The following is a 26179-nucleotide window of genomic DNA, read 5'->3' on the forward strand; positions in this document are numbered from 1 at the left end:
ACTTAAGTGCTTTTCTTATAAGTGATTGTTATTAAAGGAAAACCTTTTTCTAAATACGTAATTATTATTAGAGAATAGTTGCTATATTTTGGAAGGCCCATTCTTTAGAAGAACAGTTCTTTTTCATGAGGAGAGAAATGCCAAAACAGAGAAACTGTTAATATAAAATGCTACGACATAGGTATTAATGAAATTTCCATTATGCATTATAGTACATAATGGTATGATCCATGCTTCTATATTTACTTAATGTTATAGCAAGTGCTACACCCATGAAGTCTATTGTACAAAATCTTTTGTGGAGCTCCCATAAGAACTGGGGCGATTAACCCTAGGCAGCTGGGACAGATTCAGCTCAGTTAGCTTTAGCCAGGAAGAGTTATCTGATCTAACCAAGCTGTCCGGGTTCTCCCCATATTTAGCTGAGAGGGTCTGCGCTCCTTGGGGAGTCATTAATTCACATCTCTACACCTTTCTTTGTCTGTAGCTGAAGCCTAGACAGTTAGCTAAATTAAATGTTGAAATTTTAGACAGTACAAGTTACGTTAGATTCGTGTACTTCTGCTGTACAGGTTGAAAACGATTTCTTCTTTTCAGATGAACCTTTGTTTATTTCTCTTGAATACTGAGTTCTCATAAAGATCATGCCTTCAGAGATCTCACCATCTCTTGGTGCAGCCTTACCTCTATCAAACACTGCTATAGACGTGGTTGTGCTGAAATTCTTCATTGCTGAAGAACCGTTTTGCAAACATGTTGTAAAATTTCATATTGATGTTTGACTTATCTGGATAGCTATCCTTATTTTTAAAGTGTAGGTATGTAGGATTTTCTGACAGTCACATGTCTTTAAGGAGTCCCAGGTTGCAAAGATTGCAGGCAGTATTGTTCTGCGGTATGTTTTGAAATTCAAGCACACAGCTTTTTGCAAAACTTAAAGCTGTAATTAACATTACATTAAATACTTTACTAGAGATTTTCTTTTATAAGATGACAGCATTCAACTAAAAATCTACTGTGTGGTTGAAGGCTCTCAGTTTTGTTGCAGCCAATAAGGCAGAGATTTTTGTTTGACTGGAAGCTGGAAAGCCCCTAGAATATTTCTTGCTTTAAAATACTGACTTATTTTTGTCTTACTGTAACTCACAGAACTCACTGGAGTGTGAACTGATTCTCTTGAGGAAAAATCAGCTATGCTTTCTCTATAGAATGGGATTTAAGAACCTGAAAATTAGAAGTAATTGAAAATCATTTCTCTTTGTGTCCTGTGGGTAACTACCTGTGTTTTCTAAATGATGCTATTTCAGGACGGCACCTTTCTTCTATGTAACTTAACCAAGAAATGGAGAAAGACCAAGAATTTATGCTTGGTAAATTTAGGCAAATTTATGTGAAGGAAAGATGACATGTTTATTTGAAACAGCTGGAGAAAAAATATTCACTATAATCTTAAATAACATGATTTGAGGATAATTTCAGGGTTGAACACCTGTCAGCTCTCATGGTTCAAAAGTGGTTGAAGTCAAATTAGTTCCGCTGCTGTAAATTAATTAATTCTAATTGTAACTAAAGTTCTGACTTGTATCCATTACATTTTTAGTCTAAATTTTAATTAAGATTTCTTTATCCTGGACACTTTTAAAGCAGTAATATGTGCATCCTGAAAATTAAATGTTTCATTACTTTGCAAGATAATGAGTACTGCTATTACTTTCATTATTTTATTGTATTTTTATGGGAAAATATGACCTTTTTTTTTTTTACAGTGATTTTCTTAATCGGCATATACAAGTATAAAGCTTATTTCAATGTTATACTGTTTCTTTGGAGCAATATAACTGATCTGATGTCATGTAACAGATAGATTTGTTTCCTTTGGATATGGTTTACTATAACTAACAAGCATTACCCGCAACTATTCAAACTAGATCTTTTTCAAGCAGCAAGTTGTCAAGGCTAAAAATGTTGCTATATTTGCTATGACCCCAAATTTAATATTCAAATGTAAATTTTAAATTTAAAAATTTAACATTACTTTTAAATTCTTAACAAAAATTAATAATTTAAATCATATTCTAAATTATATTTGAACTGATTTAATAACTTCAAATTTGAAAATATAGAAAAAATTATATAAAAATAAATTAAATGTGTTTAGGTAATGTATCTGACACTTGTGTTGGAAATCTACCAATGTTTCTTGGGAAATACTGGAGTCTCAACTAGGGCAAAGATTCCTCCATTACGTATTCAAATTACAGATTTCAGACTGAACAGGAAATCCTGTAAAAGCAAAGGAAGCTCAGGTAAGGTGTCAGAAATAAGCAGTTAGTAAAAAATGATAATGCATCTACATAGTATTACCAGCAATGCAGAGGACCACCTCTTGAAGGATGAAGCCGTTCATATAAAGGCATTACAGAAATAGAGTTGAATCTAGTACTTCACTATGGAAAGAAGGGTTGAAGGGTAAAGAAGCTGTAAGTTAGAAGGGTGGTGTTATAAAGTTTTATGAAAACCCATGCAGAGGTATTCTACTAGACTTCAGCTTCTGCTCTAGAAGGGCACAGGTTTCCTGTATATCCAGTGTCATATATGCCAGACATGTATGGATGTCTTGGGTATGCTAGAGTATTTCAGACGTCAGTAGATACATACGGGGATGCCTTGGGTTGCCTAGAACATCTTAAATGCCTATGTTTAGACAATGAAGCAAGTCCCTGGTCAATGGAAGCTAGAGAATGATCCAAATTTAGATGAGGTTATCTCAACTGAATGAGATAATGGAACCTGAGTTCTGTTTTCCAAGACAAGATGTAGAAAAATTAGTCTTCTGACCAGTTTCAAAACAGTGAATTCCAGAGCATGTAAGGAGAAAGATTACCTGGCTTAAGTCTTTCAAAATGTACTGAAGCCCAATGGAAGAGTGAGCAAGTCAGAATATATGTTGCTGGTTAACTGGAGTCACAAGTCATAAGTATGACAAATTCTTTAATTATTCAGGAAAAAAAGTGTAGTTTGGGCCTCTGACAGAAAAAAAGGAAGCCTTTCAGCTATAGCCTAAGCTGGTATAAATACCCTCTTATGTTCTGGGATTTTTGATCAGAAAAATATTTGCCATGGCCAAAATCTCCTCTTTACTACTGTTTAACATTTAACTAAACATTCTCTTTTTCAAAAAACAACCAAACACACGCATGCTTCGCTCTTACAAGAAAACTAGCAAAACAGATTGAAAAAACTCCATCCTAATGCTTTTCTTTATTAAATGCAGTTTTGCACGCACACACGCGCCCCCAGATCTGTCTTTTTTTTTCATGAGTTGCTATGTTCTTGGCCCAACATTTTGATTCATGTTTATATAAACAGAGTCACACTGATTTAACAGGTCAGAGTTAGGGCAGGGGCCATCTCCCATAATTTTAAGTTTTCTTTTCAGTCAATGAAGAGAGATGTGCATATTCTGGGAGTACATATTTTATACCTCTGTCGTTAATTGGCATGAATAGTTTTCAAGAGCTGCCTGTTTCTCTCCAGTGTCAATTTGATGGTGTTCAGACAACTTGATAAACCTACATACCTGTCTTTTAAGTACCATTTGTGCCATCTGACTGCCAATCACGTCACTAATGTTTATTTACTATAAACGTTTCCATGAAAGTCAAAAGGAGTGGGTGAAAGTGGAACTTAGTCCTTACACAGTTTTGATTAAATTTAAATACATATTGGTGTGTCATGTATAACTTCTGCACTCAACGGGTTTATAGTAAGTGTTAAAAAAATTATTTATACTCTCTGTGGGTGAAGGCAAGCATACATAGTAGTTAGCATACAGGTAAAATTTAATGCATCAGAAATACTGCCCCCCTCCCTGCCTACATCCTCTTCACTCCCATACACTGAGTGGATAAAATCCTGCTGGATTTGCCATCGCATTATCTTGTATTTTTTAATTGTAGCTTGGTATATGAGTGCCCACTTTTCTTTTTGATAGTTCTTTCTGTGACTGATTCCCTTCTTAGTATAACTTTCTGTACTTTTCTCAGTGTTTGTGTATATGGGGATAAAGTGATTTGTTTTAATTCAGTATAGATAAAAGCTATTAGATGTTTCTCTTGTATTTACCGTGTTAAATTAAAACACAGACTACATGTCTTTGCGATGAATCATGTTACAATGGAGACTTTTCTTCTAATATTTTACAGGGGGACAAAGGAAACCAAGGTGAAAGTGGTATCCAGGTATATCAACTTTGTTTCTAATGAAATCACCTGGCAACACCATTAATACAAGTCTTCAGTGTTCCTTCAGGAGCTTTTTTTTCAGATTAAGCTCCACAGAAGTTTTGCTTGAAGAGTAGCAGCAGTGGGTTCTGTCCCTGCCTGCTGCAGGCACTGTGGGACCGCATGAACGCTCACAAAGTAACGCCACCTGGCCTCTGCCTACCTACTATATTATAACAAGTGGGATTTTCCTCCTTCTTATCTAAAAGTCATGGAAATGCCTACAAGAAAAAGAAGAGTATCATGTCGCTACTCAGATCCTAACTTGGTTCCTCTGTGTTCAGAGGAGAAATTGTACCCTTCTGCACAGTTGCTGCTCTCAACTCTTGCTAAGTAACTTTTCAGATAGATTGAGCCTGTGTTAGGATGAGATTTTAGGGTTTACCTCTTTGTGTTATTTTTGATAGATTAATTACTTCTCCCAGATAAATGTGTATTTTAAGAAAATGTGCTTCTTTTCTGAAGGGTCTGAAAGGAGAAAAAGGAAGACAAGGAAATCCAGGCTTACAGGTACTGTTAAAATAGTCATCCTAGTTCAAGAGAGCCACAATTCATATTTGTTTCTAAAGATTACTTCCATCAACATGGATAGTTATTTGCATCAGGTGAAACATATTGATGTATAACATGATTAAATAGTTATATAAATTACCTCTTAAACAAGCTTAGTAGTTTTAAGAAAAACAAATGCAACACATATAGAGAAGATGAAGCCACGCTTTTCTCAGCTGTGCGTAATGGAAGGGCGAGAGGAAATGGCCATGAGTTAGAACACAGGAAATCCCAGATTGATACGTGGGAAAACATTTTGCTTTGAGGGTGGTCAAACACTGGAGCAGACTGCTCACAGAGATTGTAGCAAAACCTGTCTGGACAGTGTGTTGAGCAGCTTGCTCTATCTGGATCTGTTCTGAAAAGGAAGTTGAACCCATAGAGGTCCCTTCCAACCTACATGTTTCTGTGGTTCTGGGATATTGTATCTTGAGAAACAGACCAGAAGTACATTTTTCTGCATTGTTTTATTAAATCCTTAATTATGGAAATTTTTCATGAAACAATTATAAATAATATAAAATGCAGGTGACAGCACAAAGTGGCTTTTGTGTAAAGGTTGTAAGAGTGGTGCTTGAGATGTTAAGATTTTGCATGTACCGTGCTACACTTCCATGTAGTTCATTACCTCCTAGGCTGTACTGGGAATCATTGTTGACATCTTCTGTGCTCATAAATTACAGATGTTTCCTGTTTCAGCTGCAAATCAGTGAGATACAGTTGTTTCTCTTTAACTCTGGGCCAATGTATTCTGATTGTGTCATGGTTGGCTATCTTGTTATACCACAGAAAATAACTGTTAGTATTTATAAATACTTGTTAACTACATAATCTATGTTGTGTCTAAACAGAGAAGTACTTGTTAGAGGTACATATCTAAAACTAGACTTGGAAGGAAGTCACAGTTGCTTTTTTCAGAATTACGACATCAATGCAGCTGCCTGTCTAGCCAGAAGGAGCTGATTCCAGTGGAGCATGGGCAGGAGATCTAGATTGTGTGTTAGACTAGTTATATCACTCTCAGGGGTATGTAGGTTGACAGGAGTCCAGTAGTAAAGCTGAGCAGATATTTTTGAAAAGAAGTAGTTTTGAACTAAAAGGGTGATTATTGGTTTTAACCAAACGTAATGTCCTACTCTAACATTTTACAAATTAAACTTTCTGGTTTTTAGTTTTGCAATTAGTGGACAAATTATTCATATATTTATTATTTTAATCATAGGGTAAACCAAAGTGATAGTGAAAGAAAACAATATTTTTTTTTCAGATAGAATGATGCAACTGAATTTCTGTTGCTTGCCTTTTTTTTTTTTTTTTTTGAGAAAGCTGAAAAATAATACAGGCTTGGTCTAAAATTGTTTCCCATGCTTATCTAGTTTGGTCAGCAACCAAAAAATCAGTCATTCAAATACTTCTGGTAGGCAGCACTAGGTCCTTCCAAGGTTTCTCAAGCCTCCAGGACTTCTCAAAGATACAATACAGATTCCCTTGTCCATAAGAGTATATCAGAAAAGTGAAAAAATCTGTGCTGAACTGCTGTCTTGCCATGGAACTTAACGATTAATAACACCATTGGACAATTTGGCAGAAATGACACCAAAACTATTTGCCAACATGCAAAATCTGGCTTACAAACTGACTTTGTATTTCAAAGGCTCTGAACTTGATTTCTGTCTGGGAAGACAGTATTAAACAGGTAGAATCAGGAGTTTCCTTTTGCTAGAACACAAAATTTTATTTCTTTTGTAGAGTGAATAAGGTTTTGTCTATATGTTTATATTATGTCTATTTGTTTATAATATGTATCATATATTCCCAACTTATCCTTTTGGTATATGATACTACTAGAGGTACTACTAAAGTGTTAATTCACCGTGATATACATTTTTTATCCTTATATGCAGTTTCGTTTTTTGTACAAATAGCAATCACAGAATCTTTAAAAATTGACTTTTGTTATTAATTGCTGAAAACAAAGGACAAAAATACTATTTTTTGATTCCAAGTAATTTGGCTCAATTTGCATTTTTATTTTTATTTTTTTCATATTAATTCCTAAAGGGAATAGAAGGATTGAGTGGAGAACAAGGAGAGGTGAGTAATTTGTAATGACAAATACTGTATTACAAAATTATTCCATTTGTGTCTACAGATGTTGTGATCTGTAAAATGTCTTATTTCTGTCCTGACATCTCTATAAGTAACAGAATATAAGTGAATTGAGAAATATCAGAGAAGAGTATTAGTATTAGTTAAAAAGAGACATAGTGAAATATATATTTCATGAAATGAAAGATTAAAAAAAAATAATTAAAACCAAGTAGATACTTTAAGAGAATTAAAAAACCAACCAACCAACCAAAAAAAATTAGGAGCTGGTTGAAGAAAGCAAATTATTAAAGAAAAAAACAACTAGAGATTCTAAGTTCATTGAAAAATTAAAATGTATTCATAAAAATGCAGAATACTTGATCAAAATGATCCATGTTGTCCAGTAGCAGCCAATAATAGCTTCTTGTATACCTTTACTCTTTTGGTAGTCAACAAATGAGGGGCATTTAAGCTAAAGATCAAGACCATTGCATTTAATGTCAGTCTTGAATTTGCCTAATTCCTTTTGAACTGTGCTCATATATTGTACTTTCAGCTTCCATAAAAGTCTGTGGTAAGGAATTCCGCCACAGCTGAACTATTTGTCTTGTGTGTTTCAACCTTCACCAGTGAGATTTCTTTGCGAGCCTTTATTTCAAACCTGATGAAAAGGAATATAGCGAAGCCTTTACAAAGATTTTTTTTTTTAGAGGATTCTGTCTTTGAGACTGACTCAGAAAATGCAGAGCAGAATTCTTTCTCTCTACTACTAAGTTTATACAGGAATAATTCAACTCAGCCTGAAGCTTGAGGGGCATAGGGGAAGCCTGCTTGGACTGCTCTTGGTCTGTCACAAACTGCTCTTCAGGATATTTTTAGAAGTCCCATCTTTTTTTTTCCCCCCTTGTGTTTGGCTAATGTAGATATATTTGTAACCAGACACAATCTTTGTGTTGCATGTTGTTTAAAGAAAGATTTAAAGATTAACTTTATTAGTTATTTTTTATTTATTCCAATATTTAGTGAAATCAGGGTACATACTGTCCCATTAATACAATTCTCCTTCAACTTTAGTTAGAGATTTCTTTGTTCCACCCTTTTTCATTAAAGCATTGCTCCATATCAGTAACTGGACATATTCATTGGAAGTTCAATTCTAATAAATTAAATAATTTTATGCATTTAAACATATAAATTACCCTGTATCCTGCTGTGGTTCTATGAAATACTTAAAATTACAGTTTGGCTTGTAGGCATTTTGCTAAATCATTGCCAAAATTGGTAAAAGATTCCTTCTATACTATTGAACTATGCTCTTTAAATATTGTAAATCGTGGTGATAATATATTTCTTCTGAAAAATCCTTTTAATATTCTTACTATACACTAAGATATAATGATGTCATTATGTTTACTTATCAGACCTATAAAATTCATTTATTTTCATTTTTATAGAATAAGTTGTCTTTTATTAGACTCAGACTCCTCAATAAAAATTTCTTCAGTCTGTAGGTCTCAGCACTTACTGAGCTCTTTTCCTTTTTCTTCTTCGCCAATAGCAAGGGTCAACAAACAAGGGCACACAAAGGATGTGGCTGAGCATTACAAAACCAAGATACACAGACAGAAAATGTTCCCTCAGCAGTTTCATTTGGTTTTTGGCAAGTTCGGCAGGCAGTTGTGCTGATGCTCCCAATGTTTTTGTCCTGGTGTTTTTATACTGGCTTCTTGCCTGTAATGTTTTTCTACAATAGATGCCATTTTCATAATATTTCACTGGTTCTTAATGTTTTCTAGCCCTTTTAACATTTTGTCTAAGTAAATCAACTTGCAAGTCAGATGTCTTTTATGTAAACATAGTCCATAGCTGTAAAAGTAATTAAAATTAAAACAAATAACTTCTAGCTACAAGAACAGCACGATTTTCAGATCCCAGCACTTACAATTTCTAGTATAGCTACAGGCAGCTACATATGCTCCACATGTTTATCTCTGAGCCTTGCTGACTCTGTTAAATGGAAAAAACATTTGTAATTATATAATAGAAATGAACAAGTACAAATCTACCTCGTGTAACTAAGAGTATCAGTTCTTTAGGTCTACAGAATTTGAGTTGACAGTATCAAGAAAATAAAATACAATTACAACCTTGGAAAAAGTCAGTTCTGAATTCGTGTATAACTTTTGTAGTGGGAAGAGGGTATGGACTGCTGTTGAGTTCATGCATGGCATCCTACTGGTGGACCAGCTTTCCAACAGTACTCCTAGGCACTTGACTGACATTGGTCACATTTTATCTCATTTATCTGTTTTTTTAAGAGGAGAAACATGTGTCTTATTTTAGTGGCTAGCTCTGCATAAAACTAAGTAATCCAATACTGAACTTGAAGCTTGTTACCCTGTGATAATTCATGTGGAGAACTCTGGGCATTGTTGCTAATTCAGACCAAGCCAGAAAGCTTTGAATTTTTCTGATGTAAAGCATTTTGATAAGTACTATATAGAATGATAGAAAGTAATATGAATACTATAATTTAAAATTCAGTGTAAGTCTATGAAGACTGCATGCCTGAGTGCTTCTTAAACTTGCATTATTTGCTCCAATATGTTTTGTCATATAGAGTAATCCTGCTGCCTTGTTGCCATAATTCCATCTAAATTAGTTGGAAATGGGAAAAGAAAATTTTGAAGCAACTGATAACATTATGCAGAAGCTGTGCAAAAATGGAAGGAAAAAATGAATCAGGGAGCAAACATAGTATACTAACTTTAATCTTGGGCATGTACCAAATTAAATTGTACTGACGTTTTGTTGGCTCCAGCACAGGGAAGGAGTTCCATGTGAACTATTGCAGTAGGTAATTCCATGCATAGAAGACCCATTGCTTTGATGAAGATAGAGCAAAATACTTTCCAGTCTTATTTTAACCTTTTCCAGTGAAGCAAATAGACTACAGTTGTTATCAATCATGAAAAAAAAAAACCACAACAAAAAAATCCTAACTGAAGTCAAACTGGTTTTTTTCCTTTGTCTTATACACTACAGACATAGGGTAAAAGTCTTGATTCTTATAGTAAGTTTGCCAAGAACCTCAGTAATGCCAGAATTTAACTTCTAATTTTTCCAGCCCTCTAAGGATTTTCATGTACTGTAACAAATAATCTAATTCTTACAAAAAAGTGAATAAAACCTTTCCTTCCATATGTGAATAAGACAACTATTTTGGTTTATTTTAATTAGTAAGTAAAATGGGTCCTTAAAGTTAAAAAAAAAAGGTAATTTATTTCTAGTTATATTTTTGTAAATAATTGTATCTGAAACAGTTACTAAAGAATCTGAAAACTTCAGTATATTTTAGGAAAATAGATCTCATCAGTTTCAAGTTAATGTTCAGTGACAACTTATATTCATTTTATGAAGATCATCAATGAAGATTTTCTCAAAATATGTTTGCTTGGTGCTACCTAGTTTCCAAGTTGTCTGTGAAGATGCAATTGGCTTTTTGTTGGTTTTCATTCCAGAAAGGTGAGAAAGGAGATCCAGGCATTCGAGGCACCAATGGGCAAAAAGGAGAATCCGGTATCCAGGGTTTGGTTGGACCTCCTGGTCTCAGAGGTCAGCCAGGAGATAGAGGACCACCAGGACTGCCTGGATCAGATGGAAAACCTGTATGTATAGGACCTCAAACTCGTCATTTTGGGTACCTTAAAAACCCCTAACAAATGCATGGTTTCTGTTTTTTTAACCGTTCTGTGTTCAATACAGGCACGAGAATTTTCAGAAGAATTTATTCGCCAGGTGTGTTCCGATGTACTGAGAAGTAAGTTTGAAAGCCTCTTTACTCTTCTTCCCTTGTTTAAAGTGCTAAAGAAGTTTCCTGATAATTATAAAGATGCTTTCTTGAAGGCAAGATCGATATTGCTGATTCATCACTTGTTTTCCTACAGGTGTGGAAATATATTTCCACACCACAGGTTCCATACTTTACCGTGTTGTTTCCTAAAGGTATCATGTTCTCTAAAGAGAGGAAACTGGTTTTGTATTAGTGGCTAGGGGGCAATATTTTAATATTTTATTGTTACAACACTCTAAGTAATTTTTTGTTTGACTTCTCCCAGCCCAGTTGCCTGCCATCCTCCAGAGTGGAAGGCTACAAAACTGTAACCACTGTCAGTCCCAAAGTGCTTCCCCAGGACTTCCAGGTCCACCAGGTCCAAGAGGCCCTGAAGGCCCAAGAGGGTTTCCTGGTTTACCGGGAAACGATGGCATTCCCGGGCTGACAGGCATCCCAGGTCGTCCTGGGGCTCGTGGGACAAGAGGTACTGTGTGCATGTGTCATGGTGCTCATGGCCTTTATGACTTTGTTTTCTGTTTCCGCTTTTGAATGGGATTAGTGCAGGGTGGGGTGAGGGAATAGCTGGGTTTGTATCACAAAGTGTAACTGAGGACGTGCTGCAATGTGAATGTTTCACCACTTACGAAGAACGCCTGTCGGAAGAAGAGAAAGTACAAGAATGCAACAAGATAGCTAGTGTTCAGTTCTACTATAGTCAAACTTTGTTTTGATCTTTTTAGAGAGTTTGTAGTCTCATATATATGTTTTTAACTGTGTTTAGGTATTTTTTTTTAGATCAAATATGCTTAGACATGGATTTCAATGTATTCACATCTTCCGGTTTCTTTTCTTCCAAACTTCTTTGTTTCTGCTATTTTAAAGACAGTATTTATTCACTGGCTATTTACTATCTGCTACCCCATAGGCTGATTTTTGGCATGTGACAACCTTTATACTCCTCCTGATTTCCTGGGGTTTTCTCCTTTTATTCTTTTTATCTCATAAGGATTATTACTCCTTTCTTTGTGCTTTTCTTAAACATTCTGCTTTCTTCTTCAGCAAGCTAAGGTTTATGCTTTCAGGTAACTCATCTATCCAAGCATTCCAACTGATTTCTGGGATGTATTTGCAGACTTTAAGTTAAGTGTGCATATATGGTCTGGAACTAGACCAAGAGACCAGGTGAAGTCCATAATTTGGTAACTGGTCCCAGCAGCACCTGTGTTTTCTATAGCATCAAAATAATCAGGAAAGCTGTATGAAATACAGTAATGTACCAAGGGTAAGCAGGCAGGTGGTTGGTAATTATTTACTTTCTTTGTGACTTATTAAATGTGACCTAGCACATCAAATTCATTGGATGTAATGATGATTTGTCTGTAGTGCTTTTATAATTTCACCTCCAGTAGGAGAATGTGCGGTTTTCCTCTGGAGCTGACACTAACGGTTCTGGCTATTCCGTAAGAGCTGGAAAAATAGGTATCTGTTTCTATGAAGAAACTGAATTTATTGGGTTGTAGTAGTGTAAGAAAGCACATATTTTGGCCCTCTCAGTATTTCTTTGGTGGAGATTCAATTCTGCCATATGTGTGGAAGATTGTCTATATATTTTGTATTCCACTGGGACTGTGGTGAATACCTGACACTTCTTCATACAACTTCTTAAAAACTTTGCCAACGGAAAGGCAATGACAGCAAATTTCTTAATTGCGCATCATCTATTCCCTCACCTCATAGTGCTTGTCTGCTTAACAGGTGCTACATCAGCTCTTAATTCAGCAGAAATGAGGATAATTTAGAACCCAGTTACAGTGTGCAGGTTATGAGGAAATGCTTATTTTACATTCCATTATTTGCTTTTGAACTATTATATTTCTTATTCAATAAGTATTATCAAATGCTGACTTCCTAATTCATTGGATGAAAGTATTCTTTATTCTAATAAACACACATTCTATGTGTGTTTATTAATTCACAGGACTGCCAGGGAAAAATGGCGCAAAGGGCAATCAAGGAATTGGGGTTCCTGGGATCCAAGGCCCTCCAGGACCTCCAGGTGAGGGATGGTTCAGCTGTGCAGATTCAGTGCATGCTAATAATTTCCCAAAAAATGTGGTTTAGAAAAAATATTAATATAATTTGGAACAATGTAGATAGTTTTTACACATCTTAATTGCCATATATGTTTTATGGCTAATGCCTGTCTCTTGCATGCCTTTTAAATTATCATATAATACATTATTTAATATAAGAGAGATCTTGTAGAGATTGGTACATACGACTACTGTTTCTTGCTAGATGGATCCTGAAGTCAGTTATTACCTGAAAAGTGAGCCCTGATACAATCATGTGACATGTAAGCATTGCTTAGTGAAGGAAAATGTTCTTCCTAACAGCAGTATATTCATGCAAAATGCAAAGTTGAGCATTTGGAAGAGATATTAGGGCCTAATCCAAAGCCAGAAAGACGAATAGAAATAGGAGGACTCTGATTCATGCCATGGTGGTTCCAGATTATATCATGAAGTATAACAGTGTACTAAAGTAGAATTTTATATTTCCTTTTAAATGTTATTTTTATTTAAAGTGTTTTCCACATGCTTTTTAAAAAAAATCTTAACAAGGTATTATGTTCTTTATATAAACATATAAGCAGTTTGTGACAAGAAGTGTCTTTTTCAGAAAGTGAAGTTTCCTTTATCTGCATACTTCATCAAAGAGCAGGGGCTTTGTGGGTCCATAGTTGCTCTTGTTTTTATTTTAATAAAAATACTTTGTAATGTATTTGTTCACTGCATGTGTGTCATTAAGGTCCTGAAGGTCCGCCGGGAATGAGTAAGGAAGGACGTCCTGGAGAGCGTGGGCAGCCTGGTAAAGATGGAGATCGTGGCAGTCCGGGAATGCCAGGACCGGTTGGACCCCCTGGAATTTGTGACCCATCACTATGTTTTAGTGTAATTGTGGGGAGAGATCCATTTAGAAAGGGACCAAATTACTAATTTAGAGGAATAGGTATGGTGCTTGTCTTTTATGGTCTTTCAAGTCTCAGGAAGGTGACCAGCAATAATCCCATAAGCAGGAACAGAAGTACCTCTGACATTATAAACATTATAAGTAATGATCCCAAAGGTTATACATTCCTTTAGGAAAAAAACTCCAATTTTTTTTTATAACTTGCATCAATTGAATCTCAAGTGTTTTAAAGAGATCATCAGTTTTAGTAGGAATAAAATTAACTATAATATTTGGTATTTAGTATTTAAGTGTCCTATCATACTCTTGTTATCACTGAAGTCCTTTGCAAAATTGCTGGAGATGCCACTGGGAGCAGGATTAGACCTTAAATGGCATTGGTCAGGTATAAAGTACTGTGAAATTTTTCACATGCAGCCAACATATACAGTATTTGATTTTGAAACAATGTGGCTGGCTTTGACTTCATATGTGTGTGAATCTCATCGGCTTGTATACATTTCATATGTCATAGCTCTGAGTGTTCTGTGAGTGAAAGCATATATCAGATTTTTATAAACTAAGAGAAATATCTGGACTTATTATGGAGGTAATATCACCTATTTTGCCATGTAACTTTTTGCTTAAAACCAAGGTGAAAGGCAAGGGTAGAACTACTGGTTCAAGAATGGCCAAGGTTTTATTAGATGGTACTGTCAGCTACAAAAGGTCAAAAGGTTCCATGTGGGTGATTCCACTTAGATGAAAATAGCATTAAAAAATAAAAAAAGAACAAAAACCTGGTATAGCTGGCTTGTAGCTATGACTTGACAAAAATACAAATTAAAAAAAATGTTTGCACAACCCCACTGTAACAGTTCTGCATAATTAAGTTATATACCCTTTGCTCTTTCTCCCCAAGGACTGTACTTGCCTAATTGAAGAAGCAGGTTTACAAGGAGAAAGGTCTAACTGCTGGCTGGCTACCTGCAATGTTTGTTATGCTGTTTCTTTTTTCATTTTAAGCAAGCTATGTGTAATTTTCATTGTATGCTTTGCTAATGAGGTATATTGCTGGCTTTTACATAAAGAGCAAAGGCACAGTTCCCATGAGAATTTAAAATCCGTTTCTTAAATTAAGGCAGAGTCTTGTATTGAACTTAACCGATGCATTTTAAGTGGCTTTTTCTAATGTGTTGTTTTTCTGTCGTCCTACTATCAGAGATTGGTAATATGCTTGACGTTCAAGGTAAAATAAAATTTTGTAAAGAACTGGTGGTAGTTTGATGAGCGATTGCAAGAGTCGCCTGGGTCCTGTGTTGCAGAAGAGTGATGTCTGCAATACATGGAGGGATAGTTCCATCTAGCAGCTGTGCTTTTTTTCCCCCAAGGTCCTTCCATTTCCTCTGGAGAAAGCACCGTCCCTGGGAGCAGCACCTTTCCACTGGCTTCTACCGCCTGTGGGCCAGGGAGTGCCCGAGTGCAGAAGGGTGCTTGCAGTGAGTAGCTTAGGGAAACCACAGCCTTGGTTATAGAGGAGTGCAGTCATTACTATCTCAGAAAACCTAGTCTAAAAACCTCCAAGATTATTCTTGAAAGATATTGATGTGGACCTGAGAAATGAAGCTGTGCATGAAGTTTTCTCCCCAGACTGGTGTTTCGTGGTACACACTGTAGGACTTTGCTCGTGTGAACAAGCATTGATCGAATTTGTGGAAGAAAGAATCTAGAAACCTCTTATTTTGTTACGTTCAGTCTCACACTGTTTTATTTTTTGAGAGCTGGAACTGAAACATGTTGCTAGGCCAGGAAGGAATCAGGATCTCAGCATGTTTGTAGAACCTTTCCGAGCTGTCCACGCTGCATGCTAATTTAAAACCATGTTTAAGACACCTTTTCCAGTAAGATGTAAGGTGGTGTGACTGGCGAGCCTGGGAGGAAAAAAAACAACGAAAAAAGAGCAAGTCAGAAGGACCTCTGGCTGCAGCAAATACAAACAGAAAACCACAATTCCTTACTTACAGAAAATCCCAGTATTTGTTTTGAATATAATTTAAAATAACACACATACATTCTTCCACATCAGAAACATGGTGGAAAAGTTGGAAATTTTTCAATATTTCACTTTTTTTTTTTGCATTCATTAGGCAAAACATTTCCTCCTATATCCAAACATTTCAATTTTATCAAGAGCAAGAAAAATTTTAATGTGGTGCATTTGACAGGAATAAAGTCTTGATTTATCAGCCAGTCTGACTAGTAGCTTAGGTTATGACTTCATTTGATCAAGTTCACACATACATCAAGCTTCAATTTTAAAAGTAGTGGTGGTTTTGTCACCCCATTAGTCCTATTGGAGGGTTGTTTCTGAATGGCTCTGGCTGAGGATCTGTATGTAATTTCCAGTCTGCATCTATTAATGGCCATTTTCTATACCTTCTTTCTTATGCTAACGTTGTCTTTGGGTTCAGTTACTCCTTTTCTTTTGGCACCTTTTAGAAAACTAGTGTTCCCTGACAGCCTTTTGTCTGCTAGGTTGAGCAAGCAAACCTTTTATTTTCCACCTGTTTGAAAGGCTCTCCACTCCTTGTTCATCCTTGTAGTTCTCTGCTTCACTTTTTTGAGGGGGAATGAGTCATTTTAGAAATATGCCTATAATTCTAGGTAAGGAACCTCAGTCATACCTCAGTGATGTTGATACTTAATCCCAGCATGTAACTCTGTTCAGCTTCTCATTTTTCTTAATTCTTGGGTAAGTTATACAAGAGTGATGTAGGTCTTCTCTGATGAACTAGTATTACCCAGATCTATTCCCTCTTACATTTTTTTTTGTAGCTGATAAGCTTCTATAGGATAGGGCAATTCAGGTTGGAGGGCACCTAAACTTAAAGTGGCTATGTTTATTAGTTCTTCAGTGTATGGTCTTGCAGTTCATAGCACTGCATTTCAGAGGTTTTTTACTGTTCTAATTCCAAACTAATTCCTCTTGTGTTCTGATCCTGCTTTCTTTTGATCTGGTCTTTGTTATCATGCTCCTACTTTTTGTGTCAAGGTCACTACAGAAAACAGTATTATCAATCCAAATCTCAAATCAATCCATTGTTTACCTATGCCAATATTTTTCTTTGAAGACCTTTCACCTACCTTATTTTCTTATCCATTTTATTGTTCCCTTATGGGAAACCTGTATCTTCATAGAATCATAGAATACCAGGTTGGAAGGGACCTCAAGGATCATCTGGTCCAACCTTCCTTGGCAAAAGCACGGTCTAGACAAGTTGGCCCAGCACCCTGAAAGCTAATAATGATGTAGCTTATTGAAATAAAGACAAACCCTTTGAAAACCTAGTTCTATATGATCAGGTAGCCAGAAACTATTAGCAAGTGTCTTGCATCCCATTGAAATATGTATGTTATAGCCTGGGAACCTGTGATTTAGATTATTGCTCCTTATAGGATTTTATCAAGCCAGAGTTTAGCTGACTTCACAATCATTCAATTTTCTGACTTCATTTGATATAGTGGGATTATACAGTAAATGTAGGTGTGTTCAAGATCATGTCTTGATTCGGTCCTTTAACTGAGAGTATGAATATTTTTCCCAGATCTTCAACTAATTCTAAAGTAAGAGGTTAAACAAATGGTATAAACTTGTGCATTATCAGATTAATGATTCACAGGAGAGAGACTCTTATTTACTATTCATGCAAACTATATGAGGTTCTTAAGGGTGTTGATCTGCAATCAGAAGCTGTGAATAAAAAAAAAAATCACTGTGAAACATGTCACCGTCTAACTACCAGATACTGTCTGGAAACTGTTACGAGAAACTCTGTTAACTGACATTTGCTTACTCTCTTGATGACAGTCTTTAAAACTGGATCTTGGGCTAATTTTTAAGCAGAGGGTAAGATGCAAAAAAAAAAAAAAATTTCTGAACTTTTTTTAGTAGCATCTTGCTGTGTGACCTTCAGTTAAAAACTATACTCCCTTGTTGGTCCAGTGCCTGTTGGTGTCAGTAGAGGAACTACAATTCACTATACTAAATTTTGAATATGGCTTCAACTCATAATATCTCTGTGTGTTTAAAATGGATTTAAAATTTACCACTTCAGTCATTGACTGCTATTGCCTCTTAGATACTGAGGCATGTACTTGGACATAAAGATGCAGAATTGCAAAATATTATTGTGGGAACTGAATTCTTAATGAAAGTTTCGTGGTGTATGGAGCTTGGCAATTTGCACCTCTGAGAATCATGATCTTCTTAGGGAAGTTTGGAGTAGATACATATGGAGTGATGTGTCTATATATACATATATATAATTTAGTAAAAGACCAGATGTTACAGATGGCTTCCACATGTGCAGATATATTTTGGGAATATATATATATATATGTATATATGGTGGGTGGGTGTGTATATATATGTATATGTATGGTTCTCAGTTCTTCATTTGTTTAACTGAAAGATATCATCATCTTCCAATTACGAATGAAAAAGTAAAAGAATAAAATCTAGTCTTCTTGTAAGAACTGACCTATCACAGTCCTGCTACTTCTTCAGAGCCAAGGTGTCATTGTCTGCTTCAGGTGTAGCCAGTATATTTCAAGGTTGGGCAGCCTCTTAGAGCAGGAGCTGAGAATTGTTAGCTGTGCATCTTTCAGAACTAGAGAATCTCATTCTTCAGAAAACTCAAGGTGCATTAAAATGAAATTTCTTATCAGTGCATCTGGCTGTCCTGGCAATGAACACTGTCAGGATCTGTCATTATAGTTCACACAGGTTGAATCAAACCCCTGTGAGAAGAGACTATAATATTTTCTTGTAGGGGGAAAACATAGATGATAAATCAAAATACAACTTACTAATAGATATTCAGCAGAAACCATATTAAGAACTATTGGCTTCTGAGATGGTTTTGAAATACTTAGAACTTGAATTAATATAAAAAATATTTGTGGGTTATTTTCTTCTGTTGGTAAGCAAGATTTTCTCATAGAGGACACCATCTATGTATCCCGGAGAATCTAAATCCATTTTTACAATGGGGAAACCATTACTGTGTGATTCCTGAATTTTTATTTACAAAGCATCTTCCCCCTCCCAGTGTTTACTATATTTGCATAAAGTGGGGTTTGGTAACAAAGAAATATTCTAGTGATGGTCCAGTATATTGTATTATTCTGTCTTAGTTTTTCCTTTCTTGGCAAAAGATGCAAGCATTAGGAGATGTTTTTCCAGAAGTGTCGTCTGGCTACTCAGCTAGCTCTCCCGAAGGTATATTGGCAGGTTGGAAACTCCTTGGTTGTCTGCCATAGGCTTAAAGAACTATTTAAGTGCTCTGTATTGATTTTCTCACAGTTCTCGACAACTTTCCTCTTGTCAATGATAAAAGTACATAGTATTCTTTCTTCCACTTAAGGAAAAGGTAGGTGAGAAGTCATCGGAAGATTTATCCGTGTGACTGTTACAGCATCATATGTCCGTATTGCCTGCAAAAAGTATATTTCTCATGTTAGAACCTTGTAAACTCCAGAGAGTGTTCCATTTGTTGTTTTCAGTTTTTCCTCTTTCAAAGCACAAACAAAATTCATGGTATCTCTGTGACACATTGAAATCACATATTGAATATTGTGCAAAAAAGGTGATAATGCCTAGAAACTGTGTTTCAAAGAAATAACTTTCTTGAACTGTTGAAAAATACAATGCTACCTGAGAGATGAAGGAAAAACCTCCCTCTCTTCGAATGGGGGCATGATTCCTCAAGGTAAATGAAGCTCTTTTTGATGTGGGAGAGAATGCTGCCTTTAATGTAGGCAAGAGAGAGCCTGAAGAAAATATTGGCTTAAGCAGTACAGTAGCCTGGATAGCAAATGAAGGAGAAGGAAAAGGTCAGTCCTTCACTTTATTCCTCCATTCTAATAGAATATGTTTTGAATGAATTGTGCTTCTCCTTGCCCTCCTCAAAAAAAATTATGAGAAAGTGCACTGTGGGTATAACACCCCCCTTGAGATGAAGTGACAGACCTCCCAGAGGTGAAAGCTCAAGACGAATGTGTCAGTGCTGAGCACCAGGAATCTCTGGCAGCCGGGACCAAAGTTCTGGATGAGAATTCAAGACATCATAACTGTCCCACCCCGATATTATCTAACTCCTGCTCTGGAAATTGGTAAGCAAATCCTAGCACTTGACAGGGTTTGTGGTATGAAAGTTTAAAGAGATTTTTTTTTTTTACCTACACAGTAAGTCCTTTTACAATGCTTCTTAGAAAAAAATCCCCAAACCTAGAACCGAGGAAAAAGAATCCTGCTTTCTATGTTGTGGTCACACAAATCTTGTACTGAATATCCAAAGCCATCTGTGCTGGGTAACTGGGTTAGTTTGCCTTCATGAGGAATAGGCTGAACGGGCATTCATAAAATCCCCCATACTTTTCTTTTTTACCCTTGCACCGGAGCATCTGTTACACCCAGGAATCCAGCAGCCAGCTGCTTTCTCAAGGGCAGTTCATTCTTATTCAAACTAACAGAAACACAGCGTTCAGTATTCATTTACAGAATTCCCTGTAAACAGATAGTTCCTAAATTATGAATCAAACTTTTTGTGCACACTAGTGTTTGTTGGAGGTGCCTGCCATATACCAACAAGTATATATACCTCCGAGCTGCTATGTATGCAGCTAGTCGTGGTACCTGCAAAGTACCAACTAGCAAAAGTAAATAGGTATTAAAAGTTACTATCAATGCTCCTTTAACAGATACACGTAGTAGATAGTAAGTAGGAAAACTCACTTGTTTTGTGGATAAACTCAGGCAGGATCTGCCATGATAAGATAAATTTTATAAAGCTTGGCATAGAAGTGGATTAATATCATATTTCCTCACAATTACATCATTGCCTTAAGGATGTCTTTGCATTACGTGCATACTGGCAAAAGCTTGAGAAACCTTGGAATAATAGTCAGTAGTGAAACATTATGATAAGTTCTACTAGTTGAGAAGCTGATAGCATAGCCCTGACCTCTGTAACATTATTTATTAAAAACTGGATGAAGAGTGAGTAAGCCAATATTTAATGTGTACTTGGTGATGGGCTGACAAGAAGTAACTTAGAGCTATGCTTGATAAGGGAGTATGATAATGTCTGTGAATGTTCTGGGGAGTCCTAGGGGGGAGACTCCAGCTCCTGCCTGTCATGAGCTGGAGCCCTTACTGAGCCTGCACGTGATAAAAATCCGGAGGGATTAATTCCCAGCAGGCTGAAGGGTGTTGCTGCTGCATGTAATGCAGCTGAACTAAGTTCCCAGCTATAATGGAAAAAGGGAGAAAGCAGTAAACTAGAAAATAGGTGTCCGAACTAAGAGTTTTGGGATGTTAAAAATTTTTGACAACAAAGAATGGCTCTGTGACAAGACTACATGTGGAGAATTTTGATGTATATTTGGCTTATGACAGGTTTACCTTCAACAAATGTTCTCTTTGTAGAATTAGTTTGCACCTGAGTTGTTAGCAAACTAGTTGACCTTATAGACCAATTGAAAACATGGATAACAGCTAATAAATGGTGGCTATCTTTCTGCCTGTGGAATTTGTACGAGTATTTTATATATGTATGTAGCTGGAACAGTATAGGCTCTATATCTGTGGGAGTGCTGTGCAGCCATCTAGCCAGGAACAAAATACATGGTGTATTTTTTCAGCAAGAAATGGATGTCCTGCTGACTAGAGCCAACTGGAGAAAAAATAACTGAAGCCTTCTTACCTCTTCTCCTAGTTAAATGGCATAGCAATATGATAAGAGAAGTACTGATGTGACAAAAGAGAAAAGAACTGCTACCTACATGATCTTTTCAGAGGTTAGCTCTTGGCTTTTAAGCAGAGTAGAAGGCAGTAGGGACAATGTTAGAATGAGACAGGCAAATTCTACTGAAATTATAAATTTTTTAGAGTTAATACCATTACAGTGTGAAGTCTAAGAAAATGGAGACACAGTTTGCATTTTGGGTTGGGATTTTTTTTGCTTTTTATGATTTAAAGGTGTTGTGGTTTATCCCCAGCTGGCAACTAAGCACCACGCAGCTGCTCACTTCCCTCCCCCCCCTCAGCGGGATGGGGGAGAGAATAAAAAAAAAAAGGTAAAACACATGGGTTGAGATAAAGACAGTTTAGTAGGACAGAAAGGAAGAAAATGATGATAATGATGATGATGATGATGATGATGATAATAGAATTAGAATATACAAACCAAGTGATGCACAATGCAGTTGCTCACCCCTTGCTGAGTGATGTGCAGTCAGTTCCTGAGCAGCAGCCCCCAGCCAGCTTCCCCTCCCTCCCCCCCCAGTTTATATACTGGGCATGATGTCATATGGTATGGAATACCTCTCTGGTCAGTAGGGTCAGCTGCCCTGGCTGTGTCCTGTGCCAACTTCTTGTGCCCCTCCAGCCTTCTTGCTGGCTGGGCATGAGAAGCTGAAAAATCCTGGTCTTAGTCTAAACACTACTCAGCAACAACTGAAAACATCAGTGTGTTACCAACATTCTTCTCATACCAAACTCAAAACACAGCACTAGACCAGCTACTAGGAAGACAGTTAACTCTATCCCAGCCAAAACCAGGACAAAAGGCCAGATGGTATCTGTATGGTGATCTCCTGCATCGTGTAATCAATAGAAGTTTCCTGGGTTTTATTGGCTTTCTCTCACTTTCCTTCTGCTCCTCTCCCCCGGTCATGCCCATGGTCTATCTACTTCGGCACACACGTGTAGCTTGTCCATTCACAGGATGCCTACAATATGTTCTTTCATGTGTTAGATACTTTATTTGTTCTGGGGTTTTTTTTCTCCATCTGCATTTTTAATTTTTTTTAAATCTCACTTTCTTTTCCTTTTTTTTTTTTTAAATTACATTTCTGCTTTCTTTAAGCTGTGTCACACTGTACCGTCTGTGCGTGTCTTTATCCACGTCTTCCTTCTACTTCAGTCTTTCTTGCTGTGCTCGCAATGCTCCTGTAAATATGAGCTGCAAAAGACAAGTACTTCCTTGGGTCCTGAGATACAAAGTGAGTTACTGCAAGGTGCACAGGCTGTAGCCTGGCTGTTGGGTGCTGCACGATCGTTCTCCCCGAGATTTATCTGGTTGCTGAGTTGTGTGAGAGGGAGAGGACTGCTTGGAAGACGTGGCAGATGCTGAACACATCTGCTAGCAGAGGGACTCCCATATCCAGTGTTGTAGGGGATCTTTAGCTGTGTGGTGGGAAGGAGCTCTGAAATACTGACAGGGGAAATCTTCACCTTTCTGGGAGCACTTCTCTTTTCTACTTTCCAGCTGTTGCCAGAGCTGGAAGAATCTGGTAGTAAAAATAGTTACTTTCAGGAATAAACTTCTTGCCTGTTTGAACTCCATTTCCTATATTGTGCATACAGAAAATACAGCTCAAACCCCTTACTGTGCGTCCCTTTCTTTACTGCTTAAAATTTGAGGCTGGTTCTTCTATTGAACAAGTTAGAGTTGGCTAGAGATATAACTAGGTGCAATTTAATGGATTGCAATATATAAGACATCCAACAGTCTCTTTATCACTTCAAATCTAAAGACTATGGCTTGCCTATTGTCCTGGTTTCAGCTGGGATAGAGTTAATTGTCTTCCTAACAGCTGGTCTAGTGCTGTGGTTTTGAGTTTGGTATGAGAAGAATGTTGGTAACACACTGATGTTTTCAGTTGTTGCTGAGTAGTGTTTAGACTAAGACCAGGATTTTTCAGCTTCTCATGCCCAGCCAGCAAGAAGGCTGGAGGGGCACAAGAAGTTGGCACAGGACACAGCCAGGGCAGCTGACCCAAACTGGCCAACAGGGGTATTCCATACCGTGTGACAACATGCCCAGTATATAAACTGGGGGGATCGCTGCTCAGGAAGTAACTGGGCATCAGTCGGTGAGTGGTGAGCAATTGCATTGTGCATCGCTTGCATATTCCAATCTTTTATTATTATTGGCATTTTATTATCATTATTTTTTCTTCCTTTCTGTTCAATTAAACTGTTCTTATCTCAACACGCGAGTTTTACTTTTTTTTCCCCAATTCTCTCCCCCATCCCACTGCAGCAGGGGAGAGGGAGTGAGCAGCTGCGTTGTGCTTAGCTGCTCGCTGGAGTTAAACCACAACAACATCAAAGGACAATGTTACTGTACAAGCAGATGGGTATAATCTGGCCACAGGTGAACTGCGATGGTAAGCAAGTGGAGAATGGCAGTAGCTTTGCCTCTGTTAGACAGAAGAGCTTACGGCAGCTGCCAGCTCCTCCCGTGTAACTGTTCTTGTGATGAACAATGCTTATGAATCCACAAATGCCTGGAACAACCCCAGGAGTGTCTGTCATGCTCCTACTAATTCCTTGTAGCAATTTGAATAAGTCCTGTGGTTATGTGTACAAATACTTCTACTGGTTTTCTCTAGAACTTGTACATTTTGTTTCATATGTGTAGAATTTCTTCTACTCATATTTGTTAGCTGAGCGGTACCAAGGTAAACTGCTGAGCAGAGGTAGGCAAGTATTTTTGAACAAAAGGTGTTTCTTTGTTTGTTCAAATATGAGCTCTTGTCAAAATGGAAACTGAACAGGAAGGTCTTCACCAGTTGAATGAAGAATGTATTCCTCTGTGTGTGTGAGACAGAGCGAGCCAGCAGCTCACCCAGCTGTGTGGGAATTGAGTTCTCATGTGAGTTGTTGAAATCTTTGATCATATTCAATTGGTGCAAGGTCTTCTCTGCTTCTCCATGCCAGTTCCTGCAGGTCCTGGAGTACTGATGAGGCTACGGTAGGCAAAGGCTGGTGCTTTCAATTTGTAAACTCTTAACTTCAACCTGAAAATGCAACAATTTGTTTTTGAAATATTACATCTCTGTGAAATTAAAAACATTTCCCATGCAATTCTATACTTAAGTTCTACTGCTTTTAAACAAATCTTTAGGAATGTAGTCCTAAATGTAGCTCTCATTTCTGGTAATTAGCTGGTAATGAAGATGCCTTTCATATAATGTGGATTATCTGAGAGATAGTGGGGTGGTTGTTCCTTTTCTCATCCTCAAATTAAAAAGTCACTACATCAAGCTACTCAAAAAGAGAGGTTATTACCTTGGGAATGATAGATAACCTGAGTGGAGATCCCAGGTTAGAGAACTTTATAGGTCAGGCTCAGTGGTTATTTCTAATGCTGAAATGCCTGGGAAGGAGAAACTTAGATTCTGTCTAGAGAGTACTCTGTTATACGTCAATGAAGATGATATGAATATTTATTCCTTGCAAGATTATGCAATATATGCATTAATGGTATTATGTATCATTGACTTCAAGGAAGTCAAGCAGGAAAATCTTAACATCAGTTCCAAACTCTTCAAAATTGAGAAGAACCTTTTCTCAGTGTTACAGCAATTTCTCATGTTTACTCCATCTGTTGTGCCTATATGCCAAGTAAAGAAATACTGTGTTTGGAAGAAGTGAATTTTCGATTTCCAGTAAAAATAGTTGGATTCTGAAGAACCTTATATATACATAACAAAATGTTCCTCCACCTAAATGCTTAAAACACACATTTAAACAAATTGTCATCTGTTAGAGGGCCCTGAGAGCTCTGGGCACTGGGTGTTGACAAATGAAAATTCATTTTTATAGGAAGTATACTAATGGGAATTATTTTATGGTTATGGGAGGTGTTCCAGCATATCCCTGATGGTCAGCAATATTGTTTGCCATGCTGCATCATCAAAAGAAAGACACACGCTTGTGCATTTTGGCACATTGATTTCAGACAACCTTGTCTGCTCATTTTCCTTGTACATGTAATAGCAAGGGGATAGTTTCTCCACTTCCCACTTGCCCCAGTTCTTCAGGCTCTTTCTGAAATCACTTACCTTAAGACTGTGGGAGAAATTCCAAGTTAAATGAAGGATTTCCCTACTTTCACATCTGCATTACAAGTGGGGTCAGTTGATCTCTATCAGTCTTAACTTCAGTTTTGCAATTCTTGGGTGTGTGGAGTACACCAGCTTGGCCACCAGGAGGTCTTTCACATCTGTTTAGGTTCAGAAAACCATATAGTCCATGACTCACCTGAGGCTCAATTCACTTGCCCGCATACAATGTCCGCACATATGTGGTATATGGGTAGCTTACAGATACCTGAATCTTGGCCAGTGTGCAGCTTGTGTGAGAGGCTGCAACGAGGTCTTCTGTCACTGAGCTATCAGTTATAGGAGCCCTCAGAAAGTACTTCCTTTCCTTATTTTTATTATTGCGCATCCATTGGATCACTGAGTTGGTGAACCACATTAGACATGTGTAAGTGCTTTACTTATTTGTGGCCTTCTGAATAGTGGAATAAGTATTGCCAAGAGCTGTATGTAGGAAGCAGTGTTTAATAACAGCTTTGTCAAACTTACAAACTTCTGTGCTGGGATAAAA

General features: G+C 37.0%; 1 protein-coding gene across 1 annotated transcript in view; it reads left to right on the top strand.

The window, feature by feature from the left end:
- Positions 1-14953, top strand: part of COL21A1 (collagen type XXI alpha 1 chain) — a 113143-nt gene extending 98190 nt beyond the window's left edge. Inside the window, exons 23-30 of the mRNA XM_049818671.1 lie at positions 4206-4241; positions 4749-4793; positions 6897-6929; positions 10448-10594; positions 10692-10746; positions 11045-11245; positions 12740-12817; positions 13573-14953. Of these exons, the coding sequence (XP_049674628.1) occupies positions 4206-4241; positions 4749-4793; positions 6897-6929; positions 10448-10594; positions 10692-10746; positions 11045-11245; positions 12740-12817; positions 13573-13760 (783 nt within the window). The 3' untranslated portion in view covers positions 13761-14953. The remainder of the gene's footprint in view (positions 1-4205; positions 4242-4748; positions 4794-6896; positions 6930-10447; positions 10595-10691; positions 10747-11044; positions 11246-12739; positions 12818-13572) is intronic.
- The last annotated feature ends 11226 nt before the right edge of the window (positions 14954-26179 follow it).

This window comes from Accipiter gentilis, chromosome 16 (assembly GCF_929443795.1).
Source record: "Accipiter gentilis chromosome 16, bAccGen1.1, whole genome shotgun sequence".
NCBI classification, from domain to species: Eukaryota; Metazoa; Chordata; class Aves; order Accipitriformes; family Accipitridae; genus Astur; species Astur gentilis.